General features: G+C 49.9%; 1 protein-coding gene across 1 annotated transcript in view; it reads left to right on the top strand.

Moving 5' to 3' along the window:
* Nucleotides 1-37: 37 nt before the first annotated feature.
* Nucleotides 38-15,600, top strand: part of ERN2 (endoplasmic reticulum to nucleus signaling 2) — a 39,178-nt gene continuing 23,615 nt past the window's right edge. Inside the window, 3 exon segments of the mRNA XM_038762776.1 lie at nt 38-77; nt 3,531-3,705; nt 3,707-3,800. Coding sequence (XP_038618704.1) covers nt 38-77; nt 3,531-3,705; nt 3,707-3,800 — 309 coding nt within the window.

A 15,600-nucleotide genomic window follows, 5' to 3' on the forward strand; every position in this document is an offset into this window, starting at 1 on the left:
GTTTTTTTAATATCCTTCACAATTCCATCATGTGGAAATGACCAAAAACATAAGCCAAATCCTGTTGAGAATTGGAGGTGAGAGCTAGTCTTTGCTAACTTTCCACCCTTGGATGGAGAAAGAGAGTTGGGGGTGGGAATAGTGAGTGGGCAGGGGGTGGTGGGGAGGAATACAAATTGAATTTACAAAGAAGAATGAATTTGTACAATTAAAAATGAATTTTAATGAAGAAAATGGATCTAGGTGTCATGGTGAGCATTCCAGTAAATCTGCATTATTGACCTGTCTTCATAAAGGATCTAGACAGTGTCTCATTCTCCCTTCAACAGCATTTGAAATGGATTGGGGGTTCAGGGTGGGGCAGGGGAGATAAATTATTTACTTAGTTATAGATGAGAAACTGAGGCACAGGATGGTGAACTCGTTATGGGAAAAGATCATGTCTATCTGTACTCTCCCAAATGGTGTGTTAAGCACACAGTTAACAATAAATACCATTGATTGGTTCAGTGACTTGCCCTACAAAACCTCCCATTTTAGTCTTCTGACTTCCAATCAAGTGCTGCCCACAAATCCACACTCTGTCTAATCACTCACAGGGTTTCTGTCTCTTTCGTTTCACTGTGATGGAGTCCTTTCTAGCAGAGAGTAGCTGGTGATGACCTGGATTCCTCTTGGTTTGGATCATGAGATCAGAGAGAGCCCTCTCTGTGGCAGGGCTTGAATCAGCAAGGTACTAACCCCAGGAGTTAGATGGGTCTATGCGAAGGGAGGTATGAGAGAACACCTCATAGACCTGAAGAAGAGCCTAGTCAAAGGTGGCTTTTCTTCCTCTGGTCCTGTTTTTCAAATTGAGAGTCCCATGAACTACTGACATATATATCCATAAAAGGTAAGAAACAGTTGTGTTTAAAGTGAGTGTTGAAGTCCTTGGGCAGTTCAGATGAAGGGCACACTATTTGTGAGGGTGGGGATTGTGTTTATCCACTCAGTTGTTTCTGTGCTTTGCCCACACTCCAAAATACCATTGATTGAAGCGAGGATGGATAAATTGTTCCTATCTGGCCCAATAAATGGCTTCTCTACTCTGCGTGGAAGGGGAGGCTGGCCTAGTGGGACTCGGACTTCTCCCTCAACGATAAATCATTCTGTAGTTCCACCATCGTAAATGTAGAGCTACGGGAGCCCTCTGAAGCCCTTAAAGAGGAGGAAAGGTAAGTAGTGGAATGGTGCGCCAGGGTCTGAAAAAAGCAGTGCCTCTTCCTGACTTATCTTGCTTAATTCACACACGTGTGGATGAACACCTGGAAGAATGAGAATCCTGTTTGAGCTGCCTGGCTTCAACGGCAACAATGCTGTTAGGGAGATTGTATCCATGAGTGCGAGTGATGTTGGGGAGAAACCGTCTTGAACACAATGCCTGTGAAAATGGAGTTGCTGGACCTTCTGGCGTGAATATTGCTCAGACACCAAGGGTGCTTTTGTGACACTGCTTTCCATCAGTTAGAGCTCAGACTTTTTTCCTAAGGACTGCAGTTTAAGCTTGGGAGAAGAGGAGAAAGTGTGTCTTATAGCCAACAGAACGCATGCTTATTGTTTTGCAGTTGGGGTGATGAGCTGCCCTGAGCCCTCTATGCTGATCCACTTCCCTAGGTATTCAGAAGGGTTTTGGTAAGAAAGTGTTAGGTCTAAGTTGTGTAATTTCCCCCTTCCTACCCTTCCCATTGTATCCTGGGTCCCAAGAGCCCATCTGGACAAGAAGGGAAACTTTGTCTCCAAGTGTAGTCAGTTCCAGCAAGAAATCTGCACAACTTGGAGAAGCAGCGTGGCTCAGTGGAAAGAGCATGGGCTTTGGAGGCTAAGGTCATGGGTTCAAATCCCAACTCTGCCACTTGTCAGCTGTGTGACTTTGGGCAAGTCACTTCACTTCTCTGAGCCTGTTACCTCATCTGTAAAATGGGGATTGAGTGTGAGCCCCCCGTGGGACAACCTGATCACCTTGTAACCTCCCCAGTGCTTAGAACAGTGCTTTGCACATAGTAAGCGCTTACAGAAGCAGCGTGGCTCAGTGGAAAGAGCACGGGCTTTGGAGTCAGAGGTCATGGGTTCGAATCCTGGCTCCGCCACATGTCTGCTATGTGACCTTGGGCAAGTCACTTAACTTCTCTGAGCCTCAGTTACCTCATCTGTAAAATGGAGATTAAGACTGTGAGCCCCACATGGGACAACTTGTTCACCTTGTATCCCCCCCCAGTCCTTAGAACAGTGCTTGGCACATAGTAAGCGCTTAACAAATGCCATTATTATTATTATCACCTTGTATCTCCCCCAGCGCTTAGAACAGTGCTTTGCACATAGTGAGCGCTTAACAAATGCCATCATTATTATTACTAATAATAATAAATGCATTATTATTATTATTAACTTGGGCTGTGGCTTGGGTTACACATATCCCTGGTCAACAGGAACTAGGGTGACCCCTCCACAATCACCCCTTCCACTAGTAGTCTATAAGTTATTGAGTTGTCTACCAACTTTATTTGGATTAGACTCTCCCAAGAGCTTAGGACAGGGCTCTGCATGCAGTAAGCTCTCAATAAATACCACTGATTGCTCTCAGTGGCTCCCAGGTCTGATTGGAATGAATAGCTGGAAGCAGTGGGGCCTAGTGAATAGAGCACGGTCCTGGGAGTCAAAAGGATCCAGGTTCCAGTGCCAGTTCCGCTACTCGTCTGCTGTGTGATCTTGGGCAATTCACTTCATTCATTCATATTTATTGAGCGCTTACTGTGCGCAGAGCGCTGTACTAAACGCTTGGGAAGTACAAGTCGGCAACATCTAGAGACGGTCCCTACCCAACAACGGGCTCACAGTCTAGAAGGGGGACAGCTCAGTGCCTCAGTTCCCTCATCCGTAAAAGGGGGATTAAGACCGTAAGCCCCTTGTGGGATCTGGACTGTGTCCAACCTAATTGGTTTGCATCTACCCCAGTGTTTAGTACGGTGCCTGGCACATAGTAAGTGCTTAGCAAATACCATAAAGACAAAAAAGTCACATAACCAGTTTCCACACCCACTAAACGCTTCCATGGGTCACTCTGCCCTCCCGCTTGGAGGACTGGGGTAGGGGGGTGGGGGGGCTGGTGAGTGAAATGGTAAGTGATAATACTGAAAAGTGCCACCAGGTAACTGCGGTTTTAACATCCTGTTACAATTTAGATTGTGAGATTGTTAAATACACCTGGAAGTAATCTGGGATCTTTGTTTTCACAATCCCCCTTTGCTTTTTTTTGTGTGTCCCTTTCTCAGTTGAAAGAAAGCCTTTGTTTCTCAGGCTTGTCCTTTTTCCATTTCAAACTGCTCTCACCCAGCATGAAGTTAAATCGGGAAAAATCTATTTTATTTTTCTGAGTTTGGGGACTAGATATCTTCCCCCTTTTCAGGATAGTTGAAACAGGCAGCTGCACATCGTCCAGTCTCTGCCAGGTGCCTTTATGCCCCAGGCAACAATCTCTTCACCTGCACCCACAGATATTAAGTCAGGAAACCGAACAAGAGTCATATGGGAGAAACAATTGGGCCTTATTCACCCAGAAGCCTTGCAACTAGGCTTTGGGCAAAGACAAAGACCTTATCCGCTGTTCTCTCTGGCCTCTCAAGATTTGGGCCTGGGGTTTCATCCCCTCCCCGAGTTTGGTTTTTGGTTTGTTGGGTTGGTTTTCATGGTGTCGAGCAAGTTTCTATCCTGAGGCAAGAGGAAGAGAGGAATTGTCAGATCAGTGAGTCATGGCACAGGCAGAGGTGAGACAAGAAGGAACCGTTAAGAGAACTGCAGTGCCAGGAGTCTTACCTAGATAGAGCAAATTCTCCTGGTGTCTTTAGTCAATCAGTGGTATTTATTGAGCACTTGTGCAGAGCGTTAAACTAAGTGCGTGGGAGAGTACCTTACAGTTGGCAGATGATTTATTATTATTATAGTATTAAGCATTTCTAAGGGCTGGAGTAGATAGAGGGGAATCAGGCTGGACACAGTCCCTGTCCCACATGGGGCTCACAATCTAAGTAGGAGGGAGAACAGGTATTGAATCCCCATTTTGCAGATGAGAAAACAGGCAAAGAGCACCTAAGTGGCTTGCCCAAGGTCACATAGCAGGCAAGTGGTAGGGGAGATTAGAACCCAGGTCCCTTGATTCCCAGGCCTGTGCTCTTTCCACAAGAGCCACATGCTTCTCTCTCCCTGCTCTCGAGGAGTTTCCTGTCTAGGAAGCAGGTTGCTCATCCTCCTTCTGCTTTCCAAGATGCCTGATTATAAGAACATTATTAACTACGAGGGACATTGACACCCCTTTAGAAAATGCGTAACCTGGATAGATATAGTCTCTGACTCTGGTTCCCCAGGGCTGCACATTCTCCCTCTCCAGGCTCCAAGTAGGTATCTCAGTTAATTAACCTCTGACCTTGACCTCTAGGGAAGGCAAAGTGGAATCGTAGTAGCAGCAGAGCCGGAAGAGGCAATGGAAAGGCCGTATGTTTCAAAGGAAGACCATTGTTCTCCCCCTTTCTTAATGGTCCCTGTTTCTGAGCTGAGGGGACTCCTCACCCACCTTTGTCACTGGGCTTGAGCCTGATCAGTTGGAGCCTTTCTTCTCATGCCCCTCAGCCCCTTTCATTCGTTCAATTGTATTTATTGAGTGCTTACTGCGTCAGAGCACTGTACCAAGCGCTAAGGAGAATTTGATAAAACAACAGACAGGCACACTCCCTTCCCACAACGAGCTTACAGTCTGAAACCATTTGCCACTCACCGTTTGTTGTTGGAAGCAGGTCTGGGCTCCAGCTGGCTGGGGTGGGATGGGGGAACTGTGGTGGCTGCTTCCTGGCACTGTCTTTGACCAGCTACAGTGGGGTGGGGGGAGGATGAAGCTTCTCCGTACCTCAGTCACCTCGTCTGTAAAATATAATAATAATAATGATGGCGTCTGTTAAGCGCTTATTATGTGCCAAGCACTGTTCTAAGCTCTGGGAGGATACAAGGTCATCAGGTTGTCCCACGTGGGGCTCACAGTCTTCATCCCCATTTTCCAGATGAGGGAACTGAGGCTCAGAGACGTGGAGTGACTTGCCAACAGTCTCCCAGCAGACACGTGGTGGAGCCGGGATTAGAACCCACGACCTCTGACTCCCAAGCCCGGGCTCTTTCCATGAGCCACGCTGCTTCACGCAAATGGGGATTAAGACTGTGAGCCTTTTGGGAGACAAGGATAGCATCCACCCCACTTGGCTTGAATCTACCCTACCACTTAGTACAGTGCCTGGCATGTAGTAAATGCTTAACAAGTACCATACCCGGAGAGGGAGCCAGGACCTGTCCCTACAGGGCCACCTTTGCCCCTGGCTTCAAGCCCAGTAGCTTGGCTCTGTGAGCTCAAGCCCCTAGGCACTGCTGCCCCCACATTTCATTCATTCATTCAATTACATTAACTACTGAGAGCTCACCTCCTCCAGGAGGCCTTCCCAGACTGAGCCCCCGTTTTCCTCTCCTCCTCCCCATCCCCCCGCCCTACCTCCTTCCCCTCCCCACAGCACCTGTATATATGTTTGTACAGATTTATCACTCTATTTATTTTACTTGTACATATTTACTACTCTATTTTAATGATGTGCATCTAGCTTTACTTCTATGTATTCTGATGACTTGACACCTGTCCACATGTTTTGTTGTCTGTCTCCCCCTTCTAGACTGTGAGCCCGTTGTTGGGTAGGGACTGTCTCTATATGTTGCCAACTTGTACTTCCCAAGTGCTTAGTACAGTGCTCTGCACACAGTAAGCGCTCAATAAATACAATTGAATGAATGAATGAATTAACTGCTTATTGTGTGCAGAGCACTGTTCTAAGTCCTTGGGAAAGTACAATACAACAATAAACAGTGACATTCCCTGCCCACAATGAGCTCAGTCTTATAATTATAATTATGGCATTTGTTAGGTGCTTACTATGTGCCAAGTAATAATAATAATGATGATGGTATTTGCTAAGTGCTTAGTATGTGCCAAGCACTGTTCTAAGCGCTGTGGTAGATACAAGGTAATCAGGTTGTCCCAGGTGGGGCTCACAGTCAATCTCCATTTTACAGATGAGGTCACTGAGGCACAGAGAAGTTAAGTGACTTGCCCTAAGTCATACAGCTGACAAGTGATGGAGCAGGGATTAGAACCCACTACCTCTAACTCCCAAGCCTGAGCTCTTTCCACTAAGCCAAGTACTGTTCTAGTCACTGGGGTAGATACAATGTAATCAGGTTGTCCCCCGTGGGGCTCACGGTCTTAATCCCCATTTTGAAGATGAGGTAACTGAGACCCAGAGAAGTGAAGTGGCTTGCCCCAGGTCACACAGCAGACAAGTGGCGGAGCCGGGATTAGAACCCGCATCCTCCAACTCCCAAACCCGGGCTCTTTCCACTAAACCACGCTAGGGGGGAGTCAGAAATCAATACAAATAAATAAAATTACAGATGTATATATGAAGCTGTGTGGCTCAGTGGAAAGAGCACGGGCTTTAGATTCAGAGGTCATGGGTTCAAATGCCCGTTCTGCCAATTGTCAGCTGTGTGACTTTGGGCTAGTCACTTAACTTCTCTGGGCCTCAGTGACCTCATCTGTAAAGTGGGGATTAAGACTGTGAGCCCCCCGTGGGACAACTTGATCACCTTGTAACCACCCTAGCACTTAGAACAGTGCTTGGCACATAGTAAGTGCTTAATAAATGCCATCATTGTTATTATTATAACGATGGTATTTGTTAAGCATTTACTATGTGCCAAGCACTGTTCTAAGCACTGGAAGTGCGGTGGGGCTGATTGGAGGGCGGGGGGAGAGCAAAGGGAGGATGTCAGGGTGCAGCAGAAGGTGGGGGGAGAGGAGGAAAAGGGGGTCTTGGTGTGGGCAGGCCTCTTGGAGGAGGTGGGCCTTGAGGGACCTCCAGGGACGAGGCGGACCCCCCAGTTTGGAAGCCCTTCCAGGGAGGCCGGGGGCTGTGGACGGTGGGGAGGGGAGGGGGCTGAGGGAGTTTTATTAATGATGTGTATATACATTACCTATAATTCTATTGATCTATTTTGTTGGTATTGACGCCCGTCTACTTGTTTTGTTTTGTTTTCTGTCTCCCCCTGCTAGACTGTGAGCCTGTCATTGCGTAGGGACCGTCTCTATCTGTTGCCGATTTGTACTTCCCAAGCACTTAGTGCAGTGCGCTGCACACAGTAAGCGCTCAATACCATAATAATATTAATCTATTAATATTAATACATCATGTAATACATAGAGAAGCAGGGTGGCTTAGAGGAAAAAGTCTGGGCTTGGGAGTCAGAGGTCACGGGTTCTGATCCCTGCTGTGCCACTTCTCAGCTGTGTGACTTTGGGCAAGTCACTTCACTTCTCTGGGCCTCAGTTGCCTCGTCTGTAAAATGGGGATGAAGACTGTGAACCCCATGTGGGACAACCTGATCACCTTGTATCCCCCCCCATCCCCCAGTGCTTAGAACAGTGCTTGGCACATAGTAAGCGCTTAACCAGTACCATTATTATATAGTATTACATAATATTAATGTATCATACAATGTGTTATCAATATTATATACACCATTAATATATTATACAATATGTTACACAGGGTAGGGACCGTCTCTGTTGCTGAACTGTCCTTCCCGAGCGCTTAGTCCAGTGCTGCGCACACGGTAAGCGCTCCATAACATGGCTCAGTGGAAAGAGCCCGGGCTTTGGAGTCAGAGGTCATGGGTTCGAATCGCGACTCCGCCACATGTCTGCTGTGTGACTTTGGGCAAGTCACTTCACTTCTCTGAGCCTCGGTTATCTCATCTGTAAAATGGGGATGAAGACTGTGAGCCCCAAGTGGGACAACTTGATCACCTTGTATCCCCCCCCCCGCCCCAGCGCTTAGAACAGTGCTCTGCACACAGTAAGCGCTTAACAAATGCCATCATTATTATTATAAATGCGATGGAATGAGTGACTGGATGGAGGAGGAGGGGCCCCTCTCCCTGGGAACCCCGGCCCCGCCCCCAGGAGCGGCCCCGGCCCCTTCCCCGCCCCCCGGGGCCGGACAGACCTCTCCGCTGCTGCTGCTGCTGCTGCCCCCCGGGGCCGGCCCTCCACTACTGCTGACCCCCGGGACTCACCCCCTGGGCCGGCCCTCCACTGCTGCTGACCCCCGGGGCCGGCCCTCCACTGCAGCTGCTCATCCCACTGCTGACCCCCGGGACCGACCTCCAGGACTGCCCCCCCCCAGGACTGCCCCCCGGGGCCGGCCCTCCACTGCTGCTGCTGCTGCTGACCCCCGGGACTGACCCCGGGGCCGGCCCTCCACTGCTACTGACCCCCGGGACCCACCCCCGGGCCCGGCCCTCCACTGCTGCTGCCCCCCGGGACTGACCCCCCCAGGACTGCCCCCCACCCAGGACTGCCCCCCTGGGCCGGCCCTCCACTGCTGCTGCTGCCCCCCGGGGCCGGCCCTCCACTACTGCTGACCCCCGGGACTGACCCCGGGGCCGGCCCTCCACTGCTGCTGCCCCCCGGGACTGACCCCGGGGCCGGCTCTCCAGTGCTACTGCCCCCCTGGGCCGGCCCTCCACTGCTGCTGCTGCCCCCCGGGGCCGGCCCTCCACTACTGCTGACCCCCCGGGGCCGGCCCTCCACTACTGCTGACCCCCGGGACTGCCCCCCAGGACTGACCCCCGGGGTCGGACACAGCTGCCGCTGCTGACCCCCGGGACTGACCCCCGGGACTGACCCCCCAGGACTGACCCCCACCCCCCCTCCCGGGCCCGGCCGCCGGGGCCGCCTCTGTCAGCGCTGGGGCCGCTGCGGGGCCCGGCCCCGGCCCCGGGGGTCAGGGATGCCTCACCCCCCGGACCCCCTCCCGGCCCCCCCGCACCCCGCCGCCCAGACCACCGGACCCCGCACCGGGAGACCGCCGCTCCCACGGGACCCACCGCCCCAACGCCGCTCCCCCTCCTCCTCCTCCTGCTCCTCTTCCTCGGGCCAGACCCCCATTCCGGCCCCAACACCCCGGTAAGACCCGCACAGACCCCAAACGGGGGGCCCAGGGGGGCCCAGGGGGCACGGGGGGCCGGGCCTTGACTGCCTCCCGCCACAGTACAGGAGAGGAAAGAAGAGGGCCGAACCCCTGGGATGATATTTGTTAAGCACTTTGGACCAAGCACTGTTCTAAGTGTTGGGATACATAATGATAATGATGGTATTTTTTAAGCACTTACTATGGGCCAAGCACTGTTCTAAGCAGTGGGGTACATTATAATAATGATGGTATTTGTTAAGCGCTTACTATGGGCTAAGCACTGTTCTAAGCTGTGGGGTACATAATAATAAGGATGGTATTTGTTAAGCGCTTACTATGGGCCAAGCACTGTTCTAAGCAGTGGGGTACATAGTAATAATGGTATTTGTTAAGCGCTTACTATGGGCCAAGCACTGTTCTAAGCAGTGGGGGACATAATAATAATGATGGTATTTGTTAATCACTTACTATGGGCCAAGCACTTGTTTTTTTTTTAATGGCATCTATTAAGCACTTACTATGTGCAAAGCACTGTTCTAAATTGGGGTACATAATAATAATGATAGTCTGTGTTTTAAGCACTTACTAGGGGCCAAGTACTGTTCTAATCACTGGGGTACATAATAATAATGATGGTATTTGTTAAGCGCTTACTATGTGCCAAACACCGTTCTAAGTGCTGGGGTAGATACAAGATCATCAGGTTGTCCCACATGGGTCTCACAGTCTTCATCCCTATTTTAATAATAATAATAATAATGGCATTTGCTAAGCACTTACTATGTGCCTAGCACTGTTCTAAGCACTGGGGTAGGTACAAGGTAATCAAGTTGTCCCACTTGGGGTGCACAGTCTTAATCCCCATCTTGCAGATGAGGGAATTAAGGCACAGAGAAGTCAAGTGACTTGCCCAAAGTCACACAGCTGATCAGTGTGGGGGGACCAGGATTAGAACACAGTTGACAGGTGGCATAGTACAGATTAGAACCCATGTCCTTCCAACTCCCGAGCCTGAGCTCTGTCCACTGGGCCGGGCGACCAGACAGCTCCAGCTCCATCCCCGGGACAACAAGAACAGCAGAGGAACTTGGAACCCCCTTGGACTCTCCTAACTCGATGGTACTCGCCCAAAAGCTTGCCTCAGTGCTCAGCGCACAGTAGGGACTTAAGGAAGTACTGTTGATTGAAGGAACTACCTGCAGTTGTGCTTACTATAGTACTCTGCACATAGTGTTTGATCAATGCCACAGGTTGGTTGATGAAGAACCAGAGAAGCAGCATGGCTCAGTGGAAAAGAGCATGGGCTTTGGAGTCAGAGGTCATGGGTTCAAATCCCGGCTCCACCAATTGTCAGCTGTGTGACTTTGGGCAAGTAACTTCACTTCTCTGGGCCTCAGTTACCTCATCTGTAAAATGGGGATGAAGACTGTGAGCCCCCATGAGACAACCTGATCACCGTGTAACTTCCCCAGCGCTTAGAACAGTGCTTTGCACATAGTAAGCGCTTAATAAATGCCATCATCATTATTATTATTATTATGAAGGCCCTTCTGGAAACGGATGGGTGGGAGGAGAAAGGCGATTCTATTGATTAAGCAGTTACTTTGTGCTGAGCACTGGGGGAAGTACAGTTCAATCTGATTGGTCCCTGTCCCACCTGGGGCTCTGAGCCTAATCAATCAATCAATCAATCAATCAATTGTATTTATTGAGCGCTTACTGTGTGCAGAGCACTGTACTAAGCGCTTGGGAAGTACAAGTTGGCAACATATAGAGACAATCCCTACCCAACAATGGGCTCACAGTCTAGAAGGGGGAGACAGAGAACAAAACCAAACATATTAACAAAATAAAATAAATAGAATAGATATGTACAAGTAAAATAAATAGAGTAATAAATATGTACAAACATATATACACATATACAGGTGCTGTGGGGAAGGGAAGGAGGTGAGAGGGGGACGAGGGGGAGAGGAAGGAAGGGGCTTAGTCTGGGAAGGCCTCCTGGAGGCCTAAGGGAGCCTAAGGGAGGGAGAACAGGTATTTTATCCCTATTATAACTTGTAGGACTCAGCCGCTTACCAGTGCTTGGCACATAGTAAACGCTTAACAAATACCATCATTATTATTATTATTATCTGTTAGCAACAAACTTGAGAAGGGAGGAGGGAGTAGGAGAAGAGATGGGGCAGAAGGAGTTTCCTTAGGGGACTGTGTCTGATCTGATTAACTTGTATCTACCCCGGTGCTGAGGACAGTGCTTGACACATAGTAAGCCCTTAACCAACACCACAATTACTCTTTATATCGTTATTCTCCCAGTTCCTGCTGCCTCCGGGTGGGACAGGGACTGTGTCTGACCTGATGAACTTCCCTCTCCCCAGAGCTTCATTCAGTGCTTGGCATATAGTAAGTGCTTAACAAGCTGTATAATAATAATAGTAATTGGCAAGGTGGCAGGGTGGGAGGGGTGAGTTAGAAAGAGCTGAGGTGGCTGGGCAGGGGGAAACGGATGTCTGGAAGTCAGGCCACGTCAGAGAAGCAGGATGGGCCTGGAAGCCAAAAGGACCTGGATTCTAATCCCGCTCCGCTGCTTGCCGGCTGTGTGACTTTGGGCAAATCACTTAACCTCTCTGTGCTTCAGTTACCTCGTCTGTAAAATGGGGATTAAGACTGAGAACCGCACGTAGGACATGGACTGGGTCCAACCTGCTAAGCTTGTATCTGCCCCAGCCCTTAGTACAGAGCCTGGTGCATAGTAAGGGCTCAACAAATATCATTAAAAGAAAGAAACCTGATTTTTTTTGCATCTACCCCAGTGCTTAGAACAGTGCCTGGCCCACAGTAAGGGTTTAACAAATACCATTTTAAAATGAAAAAAGAACACCACTATTCCCTTCCCCAGGGAAAGGCAATATCTGTCTCCCTGTAGACTGTGGGCCAGTGTCCATTATATTGTTTATTATACTCTCCCAAGTGCTTAGTTTGGTGGTCCGCACACAGGAAGGGCTCAATAAATAAGATTGACTGACTGGCTGACTGAAAGCACCCCGCTCCCAGCCCCCATTGGGGCACCCACCCTGTTGCCCCGTTGGGGCAGCCGGAAGATCCGGGCCGCTGTGATCCCAGGCGGGGAGACGGCCCACGGCTACTATTTGTTCAGCACCACCCTGTTTGCTGAGGGAGCGGTGGCATCTCGGGGTTTGGGGTGGGGCGGGCACACCGGCCAGCAGCCGGGCACCGAGGGAGCCCCTTCCAGGCCAGTCCAGGGCCCCCTCCCACCTCCTGGCCTCCGTGGGGCTTGGCTCGGGGGTCAGGAAGCTCCCATCCCACTGCCACCTGGCACCGAAACCTGCCCGGCGGGTTTGCCGAGGTGGGGATGGGTCTGCCCTGTGGGTAGCAAGATGCTACCCACAAGATTTAGACTGTGAGCCCACTGTTGGGTAGGGACTGTCTCTATATGTTGCCAATTTGTACTTCCCAAGCGCTTAGTACAGTGCTCTGCACATAGTAAGCGCTCAATAAATACGATTGATGATCGATGATGATGCCTACAGCCCCTAACAAGAGTCTTAGGCAGTATTGGAGTTTTGAGGTGGAGAGAGGTCATCACCAGCCCCCACCACCCTGGGCCCAGGCCTGGGGCTTAGGGCCGAAAAGGCCACACTTTCTTTTGGAGGGCAGGGATGCTCCAAAGGGACGATTTAGTCTGTAAACTGCAACGTAGAGTTAGACAGGTAGACAGGTCTTGGAGCCTGGGTACCCATTCTTTCTTTCTTTATCTACTTTGTGGTATTTGTCAAGTGCTTACACGGTCAGCGTTCAATAAATACGATCAAATGAATGTGCCAGGCACTGTACTAAGCCCTGGAGAAGATACAAGGTAATCAGGTTGGACACAGTCCGTGTCCCGCATTTAATCCCCATTTTACAGATAAAGGAAGTCTGAGGCACAGAGAAGTGAAGTGAGTTGCTCAGTTGAGTTGCTCAGCAGACACATGGCGAGGCAGGGATTGTTCATTCACTCATTCATTCAATCGTATTTATTGAGCGCTTACTGTGTGCAGAGCACTGTACTAAGCGCTTGGGAAGTACAAGTTCTAGAGACGGTCCCTACCCAACAGCGGGCTTACAGTCTAGAAGGGGGAGAGAGACAACAAAACAAAACATATTAACAAAACAAAATAAATAGAATATATATGTACAAATAAAATAAATAGAGTAATAAATCCATACAAACATATATACAGGTGCTGTGGGGAGCGGAAGGAGGTAAGGTGAGGGGGAGGAGGGGGAGATTAGAACACAGGTCCTTCTAACTTCTAGGTCCATGCTGTTTCTCTGGCATCTACCCGGTGGCTAGGGTTCAGCACGGACTGGCACCATCCGTCCCTCTCTCCGTTGCTCTTGGCATGTGGGTAGGCAGTCCGTATGGCGTCCAGCCCAGGCCCGGAAGACAAGTAGAGTGGGAGCCTTCCTGGGAAACCAACAGTTCATTTCAGCTTAGGAAGGAGAGGATTGGAGACATGTTTTGTTGTCTGTCTCCCCCTTCTAGACTGTGAGCCCGTTGTTGGGTAGGGACCGTCTCTGTATTGCCAACTTGTACTTCCCTAGCGCTTAGTACAGCACTCTGCACACAGTAAGCGCTCAATAAATACGATTGAATGAATGAATGAATGAGAGAGAGAAGCAGTGTGGCCTAGTGGACAGAACACAGGCTGGGAAGTCAGAAGCACCTGGGTTCAAATCACATCTCCACCACTTTGCTGTATGAACTTGGGCAAGTCGCTTTACTTCTCTGCGCCTCAGTTACCGCATCTGTACAATGGGGATTAAGACTGTGAGGCCCATGTGGGACATGGACGGTGTCCAGCCTGATTAACTTGTATAATAATAATGATGGTATTCGTTAAGCGCTTACTATGTGTCAAGCACTGTTCTAAGCACTTCTTAGCCCAGTGTCCAGGAGATGCAGTGGGGATGGGGCTGTTGGGTGGTGGGGAGAGGGACACACCTCTGAGTCCTCACACCTTGAACACTGCTTTTTCCCGCTCTATTCGCACCCAGCACCCCATGTCTTCCCGAAACGAATCCAGGCAACCCCACTTCATGGGAATGGGTCACGGCCAAGCACAGCACCTCCAAGGGAGTGAATTTGACTCGTTGGGACCATAAAGGGGACACCAAGAAAACACACACACACACACTCATACAAACTTTGTCCTTTGTAATAATAATCATAATGATGATGGCATTTATTAAGCGCTTATTTTGTGCAAGGCACTCTTCTAAGCGCTGAGGAGGTTACAAGGTGATCAGGTTGCCCCACGGGGGGCTCACAGTCTTAACCCCCATTTGACAGATGAGGGAACTGAGGCACAGAGAAGTGAAGTGACTTGCCCAAAGTCACACAGCTAAGTGGAGGAGCTGGGATTTGAACCCATGACCCCTGACTCCAAAGCCCGGGCTCTTTCCACTGAGCCACGCTGCTTCTCAAAGAAGCCACTGATGGTGACATACATTCTTGGGTAGACATATAATGAAAAGGCCAGTGAGGAACCCACAGTCCCAAAAGCACGGTACACACTCACAGGCTACCCTGCCCCATTGTGCTGCTGTGTGTGTTGCTTGCGGTTGTTTGTACTTCCTTGTTTCACAATCCTTCCCATCCCTTGAGATAGAAAACTCCTTGAGGGCAGGGATCATGCCTACTTAGTGTGTGATACTCTCTGAAGGGTTCAGGACAGTGCTCTGCATAGAGTAAGTGCTCAACAGATACCATTGATTGATCAGTTGATCGATTAACTGTCGGAGCTCCTCCTGAAGCAGAGCCACCCCTATGTCCGCTGCCCGGGAAGCAGATCCAAATCGTCTTTTGGACCCGACCCTAGAGTTTGTCAAGGCAAATGTAAGGTGGTGGATGATCATCTGTGTGTTATTTTATAGATTATCTTCATCTTGAGAAGCAGCATGGCCTAGTGAAAAGAACACAGGCGTGGGAGTCAGAAGGACCTGGGTTCTAATCCCAGCTCCACCACTAATCTGCTGTGTGATCTTGGGCCAGTCACTTAACATCTCTGGACCTCCGTTACCTCATCTGGAAAATGGGGATTAAGACTGTGAGCCCCATGTGAGGCAGGGACTGTGTCCAACCTGATTAGCCTGTATTTACTCTAGTGCTTAGAACAATGCCTGGCACAAGCGCTTAACGAATGCCATTTAAAAAAATATTTAGAATCGAAATAGCTGGAAGGCCCCTACCCCTCTGCCCTAATGTCCATTCCCAGTCCAGAGCAGTGCCCCATCGGGATCTGCCAAGGAACCTTCTCACTGGGCCTCGTTTTCGCCTGTCCCGCCGTCGACCTTGGCCCACGTCCTACCTCTGGCCTGAAGTGCCTTCCCTTTTCAAATCCACCAAACTAGCACACTTCCCCGCTTCAAAGCCCTACTGAAGGCTCACCTCCTCCAGGAGGCCTTCCCGGGCTAAGCCCCCCCTTTTCCTCTG

This window comes from Tachyglossus aculeatus, chromosome 21 (assembly GCF_015852505.1).
Source record: "Tachyglossus aculeatus isolate mTacAcu1 chromosome 21, mTacAcu1.pri, whole genome shotgun sequence".
In the NCBI taxonomy this organism is placed as follows: domain Eukaryota; kingdom Metazoa; phylum Chordata; class Mammalia; order Monotremata; family Tachyglossidae; genus Tachyglossus; species Tachyglossus aculeatus.